The following is a 22,470-nucleotide window of genomic DNA, read 5'->3' as shown; positions in this document are numbered from 1 at the left end:
CTGAGTATGTCTATGTGACGAGTAGGCAAAGAGACAATTTACATTGTTGTGTTCAGTTGTGCACCAATAAATTCCAGGCTCTGTACTTGTCAAGTTTGATTTGGAATAATTAACTGCGATACCTAGTGAGTGATAAATGTGGAACAAATAGTCTTTGTCTGAGCTGCTCCAGAGTGATTGAGTTGAGCAAGAACTAGGAGGTCCCTCATGATTGGACCTCAAACAGACAGGTCTTCAAATAAATCAGGTGCGGGGGGGGGGGGGTACACACACTAAACATAGACCTTTTTGCTTTCCCAGAAAATCACCAGCTTCCTCAGTGCTGCACCAGGATCCCTTCTCCCTTCGCCTGGAGAACAGACACCTTCTCTTTCCAGTGATCAGAAAGGTTCCACTGTGCCTTTCCTCCTGTGCCACTGCTTCCAAGAATTCTTCTAAAAGTACAAAAGGAAGCTCCAAAACTTCTACTTCTGGCCCATTACTGGCCAAGAAAACACTGGTTCCCCTCCTACTCCAAGGGAAGCTACTGGAAGATAATGTTGCAAACAGACCTAGCCACCTCAACAGCAAGTTCAGCTTCTTCATCCCAATGTAGCCTCTCTGTCTCATTCTGTGGTTGACAGGGTTCTGATCCCTAAAAGGCAGATTTCCTCTGAAGAGGTGGTTCAGGTTTTACAGGAAGCCAGACAATCTTACACAGTCAAATGGAAAACATTTTCTGTTTGGTGCCACACATACAGCCTGGATCCAATCTTATAAAAGGTGCCCACTTTCCTTCAGTATCTGCAAACATTTGCATTCTGGTTTGGCCTGCTTTTCAGTTAAAGCCCATCTATCTGTCATCAATGCCTGCTTGTCTCTTGACCTTCCTCTCATGTTCAAGACTGAGGTCAGACTTTTGGGATGTAAAGTTCCCCTAAAGAAACTACCAAGAAAAAATATATCTCCTCCCTGGGATGTCAGCTTTGTGCTGGAAAAAAATTAGCCCTCTTTTGAGTCAGCAACATCTGACACACTGAAATTTTGCACCTGGAAAACTATCCTTCTGTTGGCTCTTACCTCTGCTCAGAGTTTTCTGATCTTCAGGCACTCATGACTATTCCACCTTTTCTCATTTTCAGCAGGGACAGTGTAACTCTTAGGGCCAATCCTTCTTTCATGCATAAGGTGGTGAACGAATTGTCCCTTAATCAGGCTATTCACCTGCCTTCCTTTTTTTCCAAATTTCCAGACTGGAGAGAAGGATTCTACACTCTCCACACATTCACAGGCAGCTGAGATTCTACTTGGACAAAAAAAAAAAAAAAACACCTGAAAGACTGACCAACTATTTGTTTCTTTCATGGATTCCAAGCTGGGTTAGCTTGTCTCAAAGCAAACTATTACACCCTGGATATTGAATACTATCTCTTTCTGCTGTACACAATATGGTAAATCATTGCCTTCCTACCCAAAAGGGCACACTGCTTGGGTAGTTGCCTCTTTTGATGCCTTCCACAAGGGTGTTGATGCCAGGTCCATCTTGGTACACCTGTTTCACTGTGCACACCATTACCAAACACTACAAGACTGGTGATTTTTTTCAGATCAAGGGCTGCCTTTGTTAAGTCTGTCCTGTTTGGGCTCCTGGACAGCTGATCTTCCCACTATCCATCCACCTTCTGTCTACGTCCTTCAGCTCTGCGAATCATGCATATGTTAAGAATACTGCAACAGTGATTTCAGTCAGGACTTAGTACAGTCTTGTAAGAACTTACCATAACAGTAGATGTCCTACTGATCATTGTTACAGTATTTCTTCCCATCTTTTCTGCCCCTCTTCCAACATTACTTGTTCCCTTAGTAGTAAGCTATCACCTATGTCCTGTTAGTGGAGGAGTTTACTTTCCTGTTCAGGCTATGCCATTCTTAGCGCTGATCAGTCTCCTCCCTCAGTAGTCTTCAGACCACTGACTTGGAGATGGTCTGAGGATCTCATGAGTATGTCTGCCTATGTACCCTGATGCATATGAGCTGAGGTCACACATTGAAGGTACGCCCTTGGGAAGGTAAAGCTGTGCTACCCCAGCCGGTCATTAATCCTTCATTCACACCTAAACGTTTTTCTGAGTTTACCTCGAATCAAGCCATCAGTCTCCCACTTTTCTTCACAGAGTCAAAAAAACAAGGGAAACAGATTCTATATGAATTGGATATGCACAGTTTTACCTTGGCAGAACCAAGTCCTTTAAGTAGGTTAAACAGATGTTTGTTTCCTATGTTGGGACTAAGAAAGGGCAGCTCATGTCTAAACAGACTATACCAGGAGTAGTTGTCATCTACTATTTTTTTTTTTTGCTGTTCCCACAATGGTATAAGTATTTCAGGCAAAGTTAAGGCACATTGTACCAGGGCCTTGTCCTCTTCTATGGCATACTGGAATGGGGTGGATTGAGGAAGTATTCTAGAGGTAGGAGTTTAGTTGTCTGTTCATACCTTCACAAAACATGACAAACTGGATTCCTTCTCTAGGTCCAGGACAGGTTTTGCTTGGTCCATTCCTCAGGAGCCCCTGGACCCTTACCCTTCTTCCTTCCAGGTAAGATATTCATAACAGTAGATATTCAAATTTCTTCATGGCTGCAGCCTCCAGACCAACCCACCACCCCCCTTTGTAAACAGGTGAGGTGGGACACAACCTCCTTTGTTACAGTTGTTTTTGTTGTTTGGATGATTTTTATGGTGATTGTTGATTGATTGTTTTTGACTCAGAATGACTCTTCCTTCCTTTCTTGGGGCAGTAAAATCCTGAAGATTTACCTCACTCTAGTTACTGATAGCCTGCATCATCCTCTTCGGAGGGAAGTGTATCAGCAGCCAGAGTGAGTATTATAACTTGTGTCACCTCCAACTCCCCAGATATGAAGGTTTCACTTTCCTTGCGGTTCCATGAGGTGATTAATGTACTGTCAACCTACTTTTTTCAAAATTGTACATAATAACTTCTTGAAGTCTCTTTACATGTGTATTTTGATTAAGATCATGCAGCAGGTGTTGTCTTTCTCTGCCATATTTGCATTCTAAATCCATGTAGCATTGCAGTGTTACAGTAGTAAATGTGATAACCAACTGGTTTTGTATAAAAAGGTGTTGATTTTAAATGCATAAAGCATATGCAGTGATGCACTGTCATGAGTACAAAATAGCTATCTTGTAAAGTAAATAACCATGTAACTAAAATGTTACATGAAAGAATTGACATATATATGATAAACAATGACATCGGAAACTTACAGACATCAGACCGCACTCAGTCTGGTTTTGTCAAAGGCAGGTCATGCCTACTTAACCTGGTGGACTTCTTCAAGGTGGATGGTCACTGAAACTCTTACAAAATTAGGGTTAAATACATGCTACCTGATAGATAGCTAGTGGGCTCATTGATAGGGAGCAGGAAGGTAGGACAGGGAATCCCCTCCAGAAAGTGATAAGTCACTAGTGGTGTCACACAGGGATTGGTGCTGGGGTCTGTCCTTTTTGTCATCAACTTCACTGAAGCCAAGGCAAACATCAAGGCCCTTTGGCTGACCAAGTTTTCAGATGACTGCAAACTAGGTGTGGCGATTGAATCCCCTAAGGACACAGCTACCCTTCAAGAGGGCCTGACAGACAAACAGCTGGTACCAGAACTAAGGACTAAAACTCAGTGCAAAAAAAGTGCATGATAGTACCCTTTGGAAAGATGGCCATCCCTGGAAATTACCACATTTGTAATGCACCCTTAAAAATAGTCCAAGTGGTCAGGGATCTGAGAATGCATGTTGACAGCAAGCTGACCTTTGAGCACCACTTGTCTACTGCTGTGAGAAAAATCATTCCACATTGCACAATTTATAAGTAAGGGCCTGGCATTCAGGTTCAGGAAGGTCATTGTTCCACTGTACTCTGCTGTCATCAGACTAGTCATTGAGTACAATGCACCCTTTGGGATGTACCTGACCAGACACTTGAAACAGCTTGACAAACTGCAGCGGATCCTTACAGAAAGAATGCATGGAGTTTAATGTGTACCATCTCAAAGCTGTATCCCTGGACTTTGTCTCCTGCAGGCTGCTGCACAGCAATCTGTGCCTAGCCTACAAGATGTCCTCTCTCACTTTTTTTTTTTTTTTTAAAAAGAAGAAACATCTTTATTAAACCATCACTTACTACACAGGCAATCATACATTTATATAAATATAAACAAGCCACACCGACACAGTCCTAGTTCTAAGCATTTTATGTTACAAACCATACTGACACACTCCCAGTTGCAAATATTATACATCACTTGTAATCTAAACAATTTTTCTCACTTAAACATTACATAGCTCATTTAAGTACTGCTGCCGTTAAACCTCATTCCTGCCTTGTATGTATTGTTCCCACAATTCCCATTTTTTTCTTGTGTAGTTTGCTCGTACCCCTTTCTAAAGATCTCATTTCCAGTTGTTTTATCTCTTACTATATTCACTATTTCCAGTATAGTTGGTTTAGGTTCTGATTTCCATTTTCTAGTAATTGCTTTTTTTGGGAGCCAACATTATTAGACACAACAGCAAGGCCTTACCATGTCTAGGCAATTCCGATTCTGTATCATAGCTCAGAAGAATCACACATCTCACAGCACTCCCAGAAAATATGTTTCCAATTACCTCTTTCTTCCTCTTCACACCTTCAACATTTGCTGTCTGCCTGAGGAAAAAATCTCTGGAGTCTACTTAGGGTATAAAATATCTATGTAAACATTTCCAGGAAAAAATCCTAAACCTTCTAGATTTTGTTGCATATTTGGGAGACATACATATTTCCTCCCATTATTTATTTATTTTTTTTTTTGTGAATTGCTTATTCAACCTCTCTTCGTTTCTAATTTCCTGTGATTGATTCTTATAGATAATGTGCAATAGTTTATATACTCTGCTAATTATTCCTTTTTTATGGCAGCTTCTGTTCTATATTCTCTTAAAAACTCTACCAGTGTAGCACCCTGTCCCCCCATTTCTTTCTCTTTGCCTTTAGTCTGATATCAATCCCTGATAAGGGAAGGCAATCTCTAACCTGCAGTCCAAATAAATTTTTGGCATCTTCCCATTCTGTCATCTTTCCTTTGCCAGTTATTTGCTCCCAATACCTTGGTTCCTTTTCCAGTTTTCTCCAATAAATTCCAGCACCCTCTTGCCTTTTGTATGTATGCCTAATTACAGTCATCCCTATCGGCAGAATCTCCTTTCTCCATTCCCATGTTGGTTTGTTCTTGGAATACTTTCTGCTACTTTATGGATATAATATTCTGTGTGGTTATTGTTATTCTCCTTAAAGGCCTGCATCCAAAATCCCAGTCTCTCCTTGAACTTACCCTGTTCCATCATCATCCCTTTCTACTTTGAATTATAGTTTTCTGCCTGTGCTTTGTATAGGAGTCTTAACTGTGTAACTGTGAAATACCCTTTCAAATTGGGTAATCCCAATTTGCCTGTTCTACTGGAAGAACCAGCTTATCCCAATTGGTGTTTGCTGTTTTCCCCTCCCAGATAAAGTCCTTCAGCTCTTTATTAATTGTTACCCTCTGTTTGAATGTGTATAAGACTAAAGGGACTAAAAACATTTTAACCACTTGTATCTTACTATCCATGTAAAAAAACATCAATTTTCTCAGTTTTTGTATTATCTTTTGTTTAGTCTGTTTCCACATATCCTTAACTGCCACACTAGAATAATTTTTAATCCATACTCCTAAATACTTCATTTTATCATGTCCCCATAAATATGGGTATTCCTGAACCAGTTCATGTGTGGGTACATAATTTACCTCTATTGCCTTTGTTTTAGCTTCATTAATTTTGTATCCCAAAACAATATGAAACTGTCTCAAAATGTTCCACAATACGGTAATGTCTTTTCTGATTTTGTCAGGTATAAAATATCATCATCTGCAAATAAAGCCAGCTTTTCTCAACTACCATACCAATTATATCCTTGACTTTCCAAGACTCTCTATTTTCTTTGCCAAAGGTTCCAAATATAATGCAAATAATAAAGGGGAAAGAGGACACCCCTGCCTGGTTCCTCTGCTCAAGCAGAAATTATCAGAGAGGACCCCACCCGCTTTAATTTTCACCTCCGATCCCTCATATATCCTCCTAATCAACCTTATAATTTTTTCATGAAATGCAAATGCTTCCATTGCCCTGCTCATAAAGTCCCAGCTTACTCTGTCAAATGCTTTCTCTGCATCAAGACCCACCAACAACGATGGTATTTTCTTACATTCTGCTTTCCTCTGGATCATCAGTGTTCTGTTAATGTTGCCAGATGTTTGCCTCCTCTCCACAAAACCGCATCAATCAATATCTATCAGTTTTGGCATTACGTTTGCCATTCTTTCAGCCTTTGTAGACATGAACACTTTATAGTCATGGTTTAGGATTGAAATGGGCATGTATGAAGCTGGATCCGATGGATCTTTACCCTCTTTATGAATTACAGCTACCACTGCTTTCTTCCAGGACGGTGGTACTTCTCCTCCTATTAAGATACTGTTAAACAAAACCTTTGAGATATTTATCATTTTTTTCCTACTAGTTTCCAAACTTTCACAGGAATACTGTCTATTTATGGGGACTTTCCTGTAGATTGGTTATACATCACAATTTTTATCTCATCTCCTCCTATCCTAACCATTAGTAATTGAGCCTCATCTGCCTATTATCTTGGCATGTTTAATTCTTCCACAAACATTTCCATTTGTATCTTTTCTTGATTTTCATATTTCTCTGCTTTATAGAAACCCTCATAGAGCTTCCAAAATATTTCTAATACCTCTACAGGATCTCATTACCTTCCTTGTTATAGGCTCCCTAAGTTTGCTGACAGCCATTTCTACTTTCTGTTGTCTGAGTTGTGCTAAAAGTGTTTGTGCTCAGTGTTATCCAAAAAAAAAAAAAAAAAAAAAACAGTTGCTTAACAGCAATCTTTCTATACTTGTGTATATTACAGTGGTTTTCTGCTTAGCATTCTGCAGTTGATCCTCTTCTTGTTCCATGATTCCCCCATTCTGCAGTACTTTAACATTTGTCAGTCTCTAAATAATTCTTGTTACTTCTTAACCATAGCTCTCGTTCTTTTATTTCCACCCTATTTTTAAACTCCACCTTAATTTTATCCCGCTCTCTAGCTATATTTTCAGAAGAAATTTCTATCCTCTCGAACAGCTCCTGAATAATTTCCACTTGCAGGTGTCTGGTAAGGTACATACCAAAGGTAGCATTGTACTCTATTATTGATCTGATAAGTGAGGAGTAACGGGGGTTAGAAAATTTTGGATCTTTTTTCCCTTGCGACTTCACCAAAAAGGTACAACTGGTGGTCCAGTCAGACTGTATTGTTAACAAATGCAAATAAATATTCTTGTAAATGACAAGATGAAGCTTTTTTTCACATATACCATTAGGTAGTCAACACTGTGCCATGTGACATTAATATCTAAAGGCATATGTCTCTGCAAGAATCCAAAATAAAACAGAAATGCTGTGTGTGTGCGTTTGTGTGCGTGTGTGTTTCTCTATACTGTAAAATTAGAAGTATTATTGCTTGCTAGAGAGTACAGCAACTCTGTTCTTGGTACTTTACAGAATAATCTTGTTTTAATACTGGGTATATTATTTCTTAATCAATTTCCATATATATTTTTATTGTTGGAGGTGTGATCATTGGGAAGAGAGGCGTTTTATCATCTTTTTGTCCCTCTACATTTCTAGAGTTGCAGCCTGTCAGACTCTGTGATGTTATAGAGTCAAGATTGTTTAAATCATTGTTGTTTTGTTTTGAGAGGGACAATTATTTACTTTTCTGATGTAGCCTTTGAATTTGAATTCAGAAAACATTGACAGTAGGTTGGGTGATAGATTTATGAAGAGGATTTCCAAGTTTTGTTCTTGTTCAGTATGTTAGAGAATGTGACCATATTTTGGTGTTTGATAGACTGGGCAGGGTTTTGCTCTGGGTCATTTGGAAAAGAGGATAGCCTCATTTTTAATGATAGCGGTCATCTGACCTTATGGTACATGTTTAGAAGATGAATGCATGAAAGGTTAGCGCATTGTGCTACTGTTGTGAAGCTTTTAATGTGCTCATCTTTGTCATTGTTGTACTGTTAAGGGAAAAGGAATGCATAGAAGTATTTTTCTGTATTTGTTGAAATCTGTGTCAAATATTTCTGCTTCAGGTTTCCTTTTTATTAGGGCTTTGTGGTTTCAGTTTGGTTAGTGTGGGTAATTCTCTTCTGCTGGAGTTGAGATTTTTACTTAACTTCAGTTCTTTAAATTTTGCTTGTTTTTCCTTTTTATTTTTACTACAGGGTCAGTTATTTCCCATTTCTAGGAAAATTCTTTCAGGTTTTCTGTTAGGCTACAGCAGTAACTTTGTGTGATTTGTACAGAGATTTAAGTATTTTATGTGCCTTCTGTGGAAGGTTGGGGCGCCGGTCTGGCAACTTGGCACCGTAAAACTCCACTGCCAATCATGAGCGGACAGATGATCCGCTGTGGCAACCCCTAACCGGGAAAAGCCGAAAGAAGAAGATGATGATGTTTTATTTATATTGTAGAAATGTGATTCATTCAGTGTACTACAGTCTTCTGTGTTTAATATTTGATTAAGGTGTTCAACATTTGCTTACGTTTGAATTAAATTTGTGTGTCTTATGACTGCTGTTAATGCATATCTTTTTTAGCAAAGTTTATTAATATTTTTTTTTTTTGCATGTTGGAGGTGGGTTCATATTTTGGTATAGCTAATGTGTGTTGACTGAATGCTGTAATTAAATCAATAGGTGCTTCAACAAAGTATTAGTTTAAGGGGGTAAACAGTTATGCAACCAGCTTGTTGTACATTTTTTATTTTTTATATTTTTTCCCCTAACAGATTTGTTTGTTTTTCAATTGAATTGTACAGGTTATAGGTCACATTAAAATGTGTGGAAGGTTTTGAAATGATTTATTGTGGTCTCATTTTTTTATATCACAAAAACCTGGCATTTTAACAGGGGTGTGTACACCTTTTTTATCCACTGTGTATGTATATATATATATATATATATATATATATATATATATATACACACACACACACATACATTGTAGCTGTGACGTTTAAAATAATACTTGTCTTTATCATGTTGAGAGTTATACTTTTTAGCCAAATTGTTTTCCTTTGAGCACTATAAAAATCATATGTATAACACCTGTTATAATTTTGCATATTATGCCACTGTTTAATAAATATTGTTGTAGACATTTGTAATATCAATGGAGATATTTCATGCAGACCCATGGTCACTAGCATACATGCCTAAATGTGACATGCTTCTATGCACCTGACTGGAGCGCACCTTTTTCTGTGGTTTGAGAAGCAGTAAATACCAAGAAAGTTCTCTTTTGTCTGGACTGTTTTTTATTCCATGATGTGTTGTACAGGCAAGATGAAAGGTGATTCGTTCTGCATGAGAAAGGTGACCAGTTTTAAAAATATGTAACCTGTACAAGTAAAATCTGGTTTCCTTTGAACACCAGTATAATTTTTGCACAAGTTATTTTATGTTGTAAGATTACTGTATCATCACTGGAAAAATAACTACTAAGTTCTTAGAAATTTTGTACTTGTTCTGAGCACCTACAAATTATAGTCACTTGCTGAAAAGATATTTTTACTGTGGGTTATAATTGGGTAGGTTGTGGCTGCTTTGTTGTTGCTGTGTGGCTCTCCCAAATCCATCTTTTCCTGCTGCTTACCCAGATGTTTAACCTGTCCTGGCTGAGGTCACCAGCTGGCAAAGCTAGTGGCAACAAGATAGGGTTGGAGCATGGTCCAAAGCTACAGTTGTTGGTTTGCAAGGAGCCCTACTCCTCTTTGTGCTGGTATCACCTGATAATCCACTGCAAGCCATTAGCTGTGTTTGCCCAGATGTGATTTCCCCAAGGCAGAGCCAACCCCAATAGGTCCTACCATTTTGCTTAATCCAGCTGAAATTTACAGCTTTACTCTCCATCAGGCTACAGGAAAGGGATGCCTCCCTAGCATATCTGCCCTTCCAAAGAGGGGCAAACAAGTATAACCTCATTACATCTTCCATCTCCTACCAGCTCCTTCAAGTGCCTAGACTGCTAATTTAATTCAGGTCAACTGGGTTGCAGCAGGTTTTTGCTTGACCCCCCCCCCCCCCCATGCCAAAAAATCTGGTATTCTAGTCATAGATTTAGAGCTAAGTAAAACCACATAATTTAAAGATATTGCAACATGTTTTTAAAGTTCAGTCAATGTCTGTTCATATAGTTATTTATTAACAGGTCACCATTTATGGATTGCAGAAAACAAAAAGGTTTAAGTGAGATGATGGTGCAGTAAATTTTGAGCAAGGAACTGACATTTTCTCTTTCCTTGTTGCAGTGTTCCATTAATGACAATTCGGAATTCAAAGCTGTTGCTGAGGCAATGAAAGTTATTGGCTTCTCTGCAGAAGAGGTCCAGACAGTTTACAAGATCCTCGCCACTATTCTTCACTTGGTGAGCCAGCTAGAGGATACAAACCTCAACTTCTTGCTATGTTTAAGGCTGCAATAGGTAGAGGACTGCATACTTGTAGCTTTAGGAAAGACACTCTAGAGTTTTTTTTGCATGTATTCCCACTGAAGAATCTGTTAGATTTTGAGCACAGCATATTCTTCTGTTGAATATTAATGATTTGGTTATACATGCTTTTGTAACTACTTAGATATATTCTGAAAAATACGTTTATGCTTTTAGGGATTTATAAATTATGAAAACAGTATGCATGCTTTGTTTCCTTTGCCAGTTTTACAGTAACAGTAAATATCTTACTCCAGCATTAAACTGCTTTTTAGAGGTAAACGTGTACATTATGACTGTGAGCATTTAAATTGTTGCTGTAAGATTTGTTGGAATATATAAACTGTATCCTATGTAATTCAGTGACAGAGTAAAGGGTGTTAGACTTGAAGCACTTGAAAAGTGATGAGGTTAAAACTACCAACATAAAAATTTCAACAAAATGCAAATTAAAGGTCATGCTGCTAAACACTAGGAGTCTAAACATGAAACTGCACTCATTGCAAGCATTCCTAATCCTGGAAAATCCTGACATCTGTGCAGTCACAGAATCCTGGTTCAAAGCTGTGGAGAGCACCCCAGCCTTACCTGGTTACTCATCCTATCATGCATTCAGACCCCAAACTGTGGGCAGTAAATCCAAAGGAGGTGGAATTTCAATATACATTAAAGACATACACACCTCCAGGCTGGTCAAACAGTATGATGCACAGGAGACACTCCAGATGCAGTTAACCACTGACAAGACCCCTGTTCAAAAATAGCTAGCTACCGGCCTCCAAATCTGACTCAAGATGCCTAATCTGCCTATTTGGATCTGTTCGATTCTATCAAGATTCAACCCTTTACCCTGATCGTGGGTGACTATAGATTGGAAGAACTACTCATGCCAGAACACAAGTGCCCAGAAATTCCTTGATTTTGTCAATGCAAATGCCTTGGAATAGCTAGTCAATACGCCGACAAGAGGTGATAATACCTTGGACATGGTATTAACCAACATGAGTAACCACTGCAGCATCCCTATAGTATCATCCTCCCTGGTAAGATCCGACCACAATGTGGTCACTTTTGAAGTCACCATCTCCCCCAACACACACCCCCTCCCCAGCTAGGATCAGACATAAAAATTTCTCCAAAGCTGATTACAGGCTCCTGATGGATGGTATGAACAGCTTCACAGCCCCTTCCCCCTCTGTAAGAACTGGCACCAATATCCAAAACTACACCAAGTCATTGTACAAGCATTTATATAGATGCATGGAATCAGGAATACCCGACAGGACTAAATCATCCTCCGCAAGAAAGAGTAAACCTATCTGGTGGACATCTGCAATAAATAAACTCTGTAACAAAAGGAAAACATTGTTGTCCAAGACCAAGAAGGAGCAGGTGCCCAATTGTAAGTAATCAATGTCTCCTTAGCCTGAACAAACAAATAAGAGCACTAGTGAAATCCTCCAAAGCAAACTTTGAGTCCAAATTGGCCACATCTTCTAGAGACAATCATAAGGCCTCCTTCACATATGTCCACAACCTCAAAGGAAGCACCCAGATCTGTTCAGAACTGGAGGTCAAGGACACCACATATACAAATGCTGTAGATATAGCAAACTTGCTGGCTGACAGATTCAGCAAAAACTTTACCCCTTTATCCCCCCCATCAGTAAATCAGGACATCCCCAGTATCTGCTCCCTTCTCCTTGTATTTAGGGAGCAGGTCATCACTGCTCTCTCAAAGGCAAAAAATACAGCCTCCATGGGATCCGATAGCATCCCAGGCTGCATCCTATGTGAACTCAGGCAGGAACTTGCAGCACCATTAGGCACCCTATTCAGCCAAAGCTTGGGTATGGACTTCATCCCAGCTGAGTTGAGGACAGCCACTGTCATCCCTTTACAAAAAGGTGGTGCGTCCAGTGATCTGGGAAATTATAGACCCATCAGCCTAACTAGCCTGATTTGCAAGGCCATGGAACGGATTATCATGGACATCATTAACAAGGACATTGGCAACCTCCAAACACTTGGTCCTACACAGTTTGGCTTCATCAAGGGGAGGTCATATCTGCTAAATATGGTCGACTTCTTTGAGACAGTCACCAAAGCCATGGACAAGGGGAAGATGGAGCACACCACCTTGGCCAAAGCTTTTGACACTATTCCCCACTCGGGCATAATATATAAACTGTCTCAACTAGACATCAATCCATATGTTACTAGATGGGTAGCAAACTGGCTCGCTGACAGAACCCACATAGTCAAACTAGGGGAAGCCTCCTCAAGCAGTAGACCCATAACCAGTGGCGCATCCCAGGGTTCGGTCTTGGGGCCTTTGTTATTTGGGATATACTTTTCTGAGGTGCAGGCCAAAACCAGTGGGCTATGACTACCAAGTTTGCAGATGACTGCAAACTGGGTGCTGTCATCAGTTCCCCTAGTGATGCGGACATCCACCAAGAGGGTCTCACTCAGACAAATAACTGCCAGAAACATGGCCTCAAGCTAAATGCCAAAAAATCCATCATCATCCCCTTTGGAGAGAGTGATGTCCCCACAAATTATCACATTAATAACAACGTCCTAAGCACTCAATCAGTCATGAGGGGTTTGGGCACCCAGGTTGATAGCAACCTGACTTTTGACCACCATGTTGCTTCCATTGTACGGAACTCCTTCTACATGGCCCACCTCATAAGTAAGGTTATCTCATCCAGGGACAAGTAGATCATAACATCCCTATATTCTTCCCTTGTAAGGCCCATTATTGAGTACAACTCCCCTTTCGGCATGTACCTCACAAAACACAATCAGCAGCTAGAGAGACCACAGAGGTTCCTCACCAGGAGAATCCAGGGTCTCAAACATCTACCATACGCAGATAGACTAAAAGCCCTATCCCTGTATTCAGTTTCATACAGAATCCTCAGAGGTGACCTCTGGCATACAAGGCGATCTTGATGGGACTGCTGCATATCCGTAAGTCAAGCTCCACTCTAGTAACCCACAGGCGCGGCCTCAACCTGGTCTGTGACATCAACAAGACTTGTTGGCGGGACAGGTTTGTGTCCCGGAGACTCCCCCATCTATGGAATAGACTCCCTGTCCACATCAAGCAGAGTACCTCTTTACCCCTTTTGAAGCGCAACCTGGATAACTGGATGGGAAACAGAAAATATACCCCTTGGATTCCACCAGTGTCCCTGATAGAAAATATACCCCTTGGATTCCACCCGTGTCCCTGATGGACAGGGCCATCAGGTTCTGATTTGTCTAAACATGGGCTAAAATCTTGGCTAGGCTTATAAGGGCCTCAGGGTCAATAGCCTAGTAACCTCCTATGATCTTATGAATGCATTTTCAGAAAGGAAATGGCTTTTATTTGTGCAAGGATATATATAACTCATATTCTTTGCCAGTAGAGATGTTCTACAATCCATCTGACTTGCTGTAGAATCTCGTAATAGTTGCACATATACAGCCTTCATCTTTGCAGTCAGTATGCTAGTATAATTTAAACCTATTGCCTGGGTAAATGTTCATGTTGTGTGCTACATGTTTATGAAATGGATCCATGCCAGTTTTTGGAAAAGCCAGTTGAAGTCCAGTTTTGATTGAAGAAGTGATTTGAAATAGCATTTTATCAGTTGCTAAAATGCATGTTTTTTTCATGGGAAGCAAGTCCTCCTTGCATTCTGTGTGCATGGGATTGGGCTACCTCTCCTGCACTTCTGCTACTTATGTAATCACCTATAGGGTAAGTGAATTTGCTTCCTTTGATAAATTATGTTTGACAAATTGGTGAAAATTTGTAATTTAAACATAGATATTTAAAATTAAAAAACTGGCTACTACTTTATTAAATCCCTTTTCCATACTTCAGAATTAATTTAGAGTACATGTAATTGAGTGTGTCCCTGTTAGCACACTCCTGCAGTGAAACTAGATGAAATGACTGCACAAAGCACCCATTCTCTTATGATGCTACTGGTTCCTGCACAAACTATAGGGATCTCTGTGCCCACCTCTGAGTCGGGTCAGTTTTAGACCTAGGTGGGGCCCACAGTAGAGGACAGTACTTAACAACTTATACTGCCAGGAATGGTGGCTCCCAGAAGCATCAAGTGCTCTGGGATGGATTCTTTGCTGTATTTTATTTCACTACCCAGGAGGTTTATGTAAGCATCCACTAATATTATTTTACACACTTTGAGAGGCGCGCACACATCCTTCCCCTAACAAACCAGCGCTACCACAATATAGACACACACAGAATATCAGTCCACTTACATCACAGTTTTGGGGTGTTGAAGGAATCCAGCGCACCTGAATAAAACCCATACAAAGTCAGGGAGAACATGCAGACTCCACACTGATGAACCCACAGTTAAGAACTTAGAGAAATAGGCACTGTGAGATGGCAACACTATCCCTTGTACCAATGATGTGCTCCTTTCCCCTCACATCTAGCCTAGACCATCAAAGATGTTCACTCATTGTGTGCAGAGCTGATGTCTAACTGTGATAAAAGTGAAGTAAATTATATCCAACTTGTTGCTCTCATATATACATAACCTTTAACCCTCTCCCAGCATACACATATTTATATACAAGCATAAGCCACAACAGTGATTATTTTTACACTGGATTTGAATGCAGACAAAAAATCCAACTGAAATAGTAAACATTTTAGGAAACGTACTTCAGTATACTTGTCAACTGCTACCGATTTTACCTCCATCCCTCTTAATCCTTCCTAAAGCCAGTGACTTTTGGAGAAAAGGTGGTGAATTATGTTTAATAAATAATGGCAATAATTAGAGTTAAAAAGCTCTCTTACTCCAGAAAATGTATATTAGTTCATATTGTCTTATTCTGTCAGTGTCACAAGTTAATAGTACTAATATTTTAAAAGTGTCCCTGATTATTTCTGGATTTGTCCTTGATACATTGAGAGCTATGTACTTCAGACGTTATTTCTTTCAAGTATTTGCCATAAATGGATTTCCTGACAGAGACTCTGATTTCTTGATTTCCTGATAGTGACCCTGATTTCCTGACAGGTGGCAACACTAGCCAGAATAGATCACTGCTGCAGTATCTGCTCCTTACTTGCATCACCCCTTATTTTTGTATGACTGTTTGCCAGGGTAAGAAATTGATTTTTATGTACCTAGCATTGACCTGTTTCAGGGCTCTAGCCTCCCTTCTTCAGTTAGAATAAAAGCTCTGCAGGGCTTGACACGCAGACTACTTATTTTCTCCCATTGTCTGCTCAAGTCCCCTGTGGTCTGGGTAATGGAGAAGGTGCCCTAAAGGTTTGGAAGCCAGCCAGATTCTAAATCCTGTGTGAGATATAACTCCAGTGTAGCTTAGGCTACTGTAACCATGATCTATTCAAACATGTGCTGTTATATTATATTTACAGAACTGTACTTTCTCCCTTCTCATGCACTTGGCCAGGGGCTGGTATTAAAACTTCCTTACAGATTGGATTTTTTTTTTCACAAAGTAGAACGATGCCTAATCCAACCCAACACTCAAAGTTTCAACCTAACTCTAGTGCTAGGTTTTTCATGTCATTTAGGCACCCTTTTTTCTGAGGATGTACAGCAGATATTAAAAGGGGTTAGAAAATCTGCTACCAGGAAACCATACTTGGCTAAATGGAAAATATTTTCTAGTTGGTGAGACAAAAGAGAAAAAGCTCCATCCCAAGTATGCTCTGCTGTGGTTCTTCAGAACCTGTGTGAATTGCTCATCTCAGGCCTAGCATGCATTGCTGTCGAGGTACACCTTTTTGCTATTTCAGCTTGTATGCCTTTGGATCATCTTTCTTATTTTAGGTTAAACAATTCTTGAAAGGGTTTTCATATACTAGACCACCTAGAAAGCAAGTGTATCTCCTGGGGATCTTATTTTTTATTGGACCAGCTAACTCTTTCCTTTTTAGAACCTGCAGCCAATTAGTCTTTAAAATTTCTTACATGGAAGACTGAATTGCTCATTGCTCTGACTTCAGCTAGATGAATATCTGAATTACTAGGCCTAATGTCTACCCAACCTTTTTTGATTTTTCATATAGATAGGGTGAGTCTTAGTACCAACCCAGCCTTTATACCTAAGGATGTTTTCTGACTTTATTTTAAACAAGACAATTAATTTCACTGTGTTCTTTGGTGAACTGACAAACAGAGGAGAAAGAATATTTTAGATGTCAACAGCTAGGTGAGATTTTGCCTGAGCATAGATAAAGACTTCAGGAAGTCTAACAAACCTTTTGTTGTCTTTGATGGAAAGAAAAAGAGAAGCTAGTATCTCAGACAAACCATTTCTAAATGGCTGTCTCAAACTATTTAGTTTTGTTGCTCACACCATGATAGCCCCCCTCAAAATGCTAAGGATCACTCTACCAGAGATGTGGCTACTTTTGTGCGTTTTGGAAAGGGGTGAACTCTAGATGTCTTCTAGAGGCAACTGTTTGGTCTTCATTGCAAACTTTCTCACTAAGCACTACAAGCTAGACTTAATTTCCAAAGCTAAGGTAGCGCTGGTTAATAATATTCAACAGGGTCTTCCAGACTCTGACCCTTTTCCATACTCATTTTTTTTCCTAAGCTATGTCAATCATCCCATATAGATGTGGATGCTGCTACAGTTGTCTAATGATGAACACAGTACACTTGTGTAAGTTAACTTACCATAATAGTAAATGTTCAGGTATGTTACTGTTGCAATATTAGCAACCTCCCATCCCCCTTTGTTACTTCTCTGGCCACGGTGAGATAGTCCAGCTTTACATTTGCTTTTCTGACGTGGCATTGGACATCATTTATTTAGATCTTCAATCTTCAGCTTCGCTTTTGGGCAAGAGAACTCTGACTTTTAGCATCCCCTTAAATACCTCTTATACCACCATGTAGTCCTGTGTTAATGGCAGATGAGGAAGGTCCCCAAACCTTTGTACATCCAATATCCTTAACAGGACTCATCATATAAAGTAATTTGTTTGAACATCTATTGTCACAGTAAATTAACTTTCTCTGAACCCCCCCACACACAATATATTTATATATATATATATATATATATATATATATATATATATATATATATATATATATAGTGTGTGTGTGTGTGTGTTTGACTGTGTGTAAATTTTGAGGTTACTCTTGTGTGATCTTTGTCGTTGTCATAAACAATCTCACTGCCATTATCAACATCAACACAATATGGGCAAATGCAGAAGTGTCCATAGGTGCCCACTTCTAGTAATTTTTTTCCAACTCTTTCACTGAACCAGTTTGATGTAATATTGCTTCTTGTATATATTTTTAGTGATCTATTGATAATATGCTTAGCTGATGCCCTTAACATATTCATTTTACCAGAACCACAGCTCTGCTGTCTTTGTATGCAAAACAATACCTTCCCTTCACTTTCTGTAAGCTATAGAGTGTAAATGTATTGACCCCAATCTCCCGTTTTATGTTAAGATGTTGGGATCATAATTCTTTTATGCTCGTCTTCTTTATAACTTATAAGGTAGCTAGATTGATTAAACAAATTCTTTGTTCTGATGATACTTATAAAAACAGGAATAACAACTTCCTTCCTGATGGACTTTATGTATCTGCTAAAGCAGCCTGTGATCCATAAGTCCCATTGGTGTAAATTTATATGGATACCAAATATTAGATTTTTGTGGTAAGTGATTTCCAGATCCTTAAAAGTTAAAGCTCTTTCTATTTTGGTCATTAATATAATATTTGATAATTTTATCACTGCCAAAACTCATAAATTTGGTTTTGTCACATTTTGTCTTCATACTGTTAAATTTTGCCCCAAATTATAAATCTGTCAGAGATTTTGCTGTAAGATGGTAATATTCATTTTTGCTTAGATAAGGTCCAAGGAGAGAACCCTGAGCATACATAAGGTCCAAGGAGAGAACCCTGAGCATACAGTGTTTAATATAAACCAGTTTGAAAATGTTAAGTTTTAAGACAAGGTCACCTTCCAGCTTGCAGTTTTGTTGCCAACACTTGATCCAGAATAGCTTTGAGGAGTCAGTTAACTTGGCAATAGATATTTATGATATATATTATCAAAGGTTTGGGAGAAATATATGTGCACTACATTTGACATAAAATTTATTTTCTAATGCTCTTACAACATTGTTTTAAAAATGTAAATTACAGAGGTTGTTGCTCTAGGTATTGTAAATGCATGTTGTGAGACGATTGATAATCCTAATGCCTTCATTAGATGTTGTAACCCATCTAATGCTAACTTTTCCAAAATTTTCCCAATGGTTGAAGACAGATTTATTGGCTTATAGTTTTTATGTTACACATGTCACCTTTTTTTTTTTTTTTTTTAATAAATCACTTTGATAAAATTGTAAGCTTGTGCAGCTAAGAGGACAACTCCCAACACGAGTGCAAGAGGTTTATCTGTTACACTGGACCAGTTCTTTCAAATTCCAGATTACTTAAATTAACGTTTCCTGCAGCTTTGTTTGATGTTTAGGGACTTTAATACCCCACTAATGTTTCTGGAATTTAGCTTGTCATTTGGGGCTACAGTCTTCAAAGGGTGAATAGTTTTATTCTATCTTCAAAGCCAAATGTTTTTAAGTAGCTGCTGTGAGCTTCAATTTTCTCCAGTTTATCAGACACCAGTTTGATATTAAGGATGAATTTATTAAAATTTGTGCAAAACAGAGAAATGTGGAAATCAAGAAAAATCACAAATGGAAACATTTAAGGAATATTTGAGTATGCCCAAGGGTACAGGTAGATCAGGCTCAACAACTAACAGTTAAGATATTAGGAGATGCGATAAAAACAGTGACATATAATCAGTCTGCAGGAAACTCTCCAGGAACAGGTAGTATTTCTGTGGAGGTTTGGAAGCTAGGAGGGAAGAAAGTGATAAAGATCTGGAAGGTTTTGTTTAACAGTTTTTAAAAGGAGGGGAAGCACCAACATCCTGGAAGAAAGCTGTGGTGTTTATAATACCTAAAGATGGTAAAGACCCATCAGACCCAGCTTTGTATAGACTCATTTCAGTTTAAACCATGATTATAAGGTGTTTGTCTATAATAGCTAAATGAATGGCAAAGGTGTTGCCAAAACTGATAGATATGGATCACTGTGTTTTTGTGGGGAGGCAAACATTTGACAACATTAATAGAACAGTGATGATCCAGAGCTGTTGGTGGGTCTTGATGTAGAGAAAGCGTTTGGCAGAGTAAGCTGGAATTCATGAGTAGGGCAATGGAAGCATTTGCATTCCCTGATAGAGTAATAAGGTTACATAGGAGGACATAGGAGGATATGTGAGGGATCAGAGACAAGAATTAAAGTGGGAGCATTCCTGTCTGATAACTTGTGTCTGAACAAAGGAACCAAGCAGAAGTGTCCTCTTTCCCCTTTATTTGCTTTATATTTATAGCCGTAGCATAGAAAATAAGGGACTGAAAAATTCAAGGATATTATTGGTATGGCAATCAAGTAAAGTTGGCTTTATTTGCAGACAATATTGTTTTGTACCTGATAAAACAAGAAAAGCACATTTCAGTCTTTTGGAACATTTTGAGACAGTTTGAAGTCTTTTCGGGATATAAAATTAATAAAGATAAAACAGAGGCTATAGCTGCAAATTATGTACCCACACAAGAATTGGTACAACAGTATGCATATTTATGGGGATGTGACACCCACCACTGCTACCAGTATGTGATGGGTATCAATATGTGTCATCCCCACACTGGGCCAGTAATCAAGGAGCCTGACTCCTCACCACTTGACACTGGAGAGGGATGTGCATTTGGAATACAAATGGGTATACTTAGTATTTCCAGGTGCAGATCTCTCTGTGTCAAGTACAGTTTCCCGTAAGTGCACACAGGGAACACACACAGCCTGGGATCTGAATGTCTCTGTATCTGTCTCTCTCCAGATCCCCACCCCCCCACACTGCTACAGCTGTAGGGTTAGGTCCTCAGCAGAGTGTCCAAGCCAAGTCCTCCAGCACCTTCTCTGTAAACCCACTGCTTTGTGTCCCTGCCCCAAGTAGCTGACACACACACACACACACACACACACACACACACACACACACACACACACACACACACACACACACACCCCTGGGAAAGGCTGGCACAGATTACCCACTCTACCAACTTTGCCAAGACTTTAAGGTAGTTATCACTTTCAGAAGTCAGTTACTATAAGGCTCTTAAAAGGGTATCCAGTTATACTGTGTAATATTAATATTAATGCAAATGGCAGTAGTTCACCAAGATGGCTCGGCCTTCTGGAGTGGCCCACACAGTATCACCAAATAAATATAAGTACTCTCAATGGTTAGATACTCTCTACAAGAACCAGCCACAAAAAGTTTTAAATATATTTAATAATTTATAAAAGAACATGAACATATTGACTATATATTCACAGTAAATCACAGAGTTCAAATTACAGCAAATATTGAAAACAACATTGTTGCTACAGACTCCTACAAATATAAAAAAACAATCTCAAAACTAAGCTGCATTATATTCCTGACTGAATCTAAGAGAATTTTACTGTTCCTAGCAACTTACTTGGGCAAGGCAAGATGTAATACTTGAGCAGTCGTTCTAGTCAGGCGCCCAAACAGAATACTCTATCCTCTGGGATTGCTTCCTGTAAAATGTAATATTCAAGATGACTTGTAGAATGACCATCTGGTCACCTGACTATAGATTCCCACAGTATCTCCTTTTGAAGTTTGAGTCAGGACTTTAGCAGACTGCTAGAAAACACATTTAGAGCTTTTATGGCAGTGCCTGGAGGCCTCCCCACTTTTCACTGAGCTAATAAACTAAGGCTCTGTCCCAGACCCATCGGCTCTGGTCCTACACAGCACTGTGGGGTGCCGTTCATTGACTTAACAGCTGATTTTCATTTCCCTTATTTTTCTTAAAATAAGACAGCTGGTTAACTATTGCTGTGACAGTGTCCTCTATTAAACCATATACATTTAATTCAGATACCATAGTACAGGTGTATTTCTCTTCATTTCTGCAGGGTGCACTGTTGATGCATTTTAACGCAGTTAACAAAAACAAAGCTCACAAATACATTTTCAGCACAAACATCTGTACAGATCAGTTTGATATACTAATGATATACAATTATTTGCAAAATTCCAGCTAGCTGTGCTGGCACAATTCATACATCCACTGCCCTACTCCCTGGCATGGCTGGCAGTACCTTCTAACATCACAGGGGACATTATAAAATGAAGTATATTTAGAGGTATTGATTAAAACGGCTTCTGTTATGACAGCTAAGAATATGTGGGAAGAGACTAAACAATAGATAATACAAAAACTGTGAAACTGGAATTTCTTGTTTATGGGTATGGATAACAAGATACAAGCAATGAAAATGTTTATAGTCCCTTAAGTTTTCTATACATGACAGGCATATTTTTATCAACTAGAGGAGAAGTTGTGAACAATAATTCATTGAGAGTTGAATGTATTTATCTAGGAAGGTAAGAGGCTAGTGGTCAATTGGGATAAGTTGATCCTTCCAATAGAACAAGGTGGTAATGAATTACCTGATTTGAAGGGATATTTTGGAGCTACACAGTCAGGCTCATGTACATAACACAAGCAGGGTAGAAATTCAAGACAAAACAAAAGATCAGAGAAGGATTTTGGATGCAGATGTAGAACACTATATTCTTAAAATAGCAGAAAGTATTCTGAGAAATAAGCCAGCATGAGAATGGAGAAAGGAGATTTTACTGATAGGGATGATTATA

The 22,470-nt window shown here is 39.1% G+C and overlaps 1 protein-coding gene across 1 annotated transcript in view; it reads left to right on the top strand.

Annotated features, from left to right (window-relative positions):
- Window positions 1-22,470, top strand: part of MYO1D (myosin ID) — a 2,136,961-nt gene that overhangs the window by 711,692 nt on the left and 1,402,799 nt on the right. Inside the window, exon 7 of the mRNA XM_044055239.1 lies at window positions 10,465-10,581. Coding sequence (XP_043911174.1) covers window positions 10,465-10,581 — 117 coding nt within the window. The remainder of the gene's footprint in view (window positions 1-10,464; window positions 10,582-22,470) is intronic.

This window comes from Protopterus annectens, chromosome 13.part0 (assembly GCF_019279795.1).
Source record: "Protopterus annectens isolate FY-2018-M chromosome 13.part0, PAN1.0, whole genome shotgun sequence".
In the NCBI taxonomy this organism is placed as follows: domain Eukaryota; kingdom Metazoa; phylum Chordata; order Ceratodontiformes; family Protopteridae; genus Protopterus; species Protopterus annectens.
Note: the sequence above shows the minus strand (reverse complement) of the source record. Positions and strands in the feature narration are given on the sequence as shown.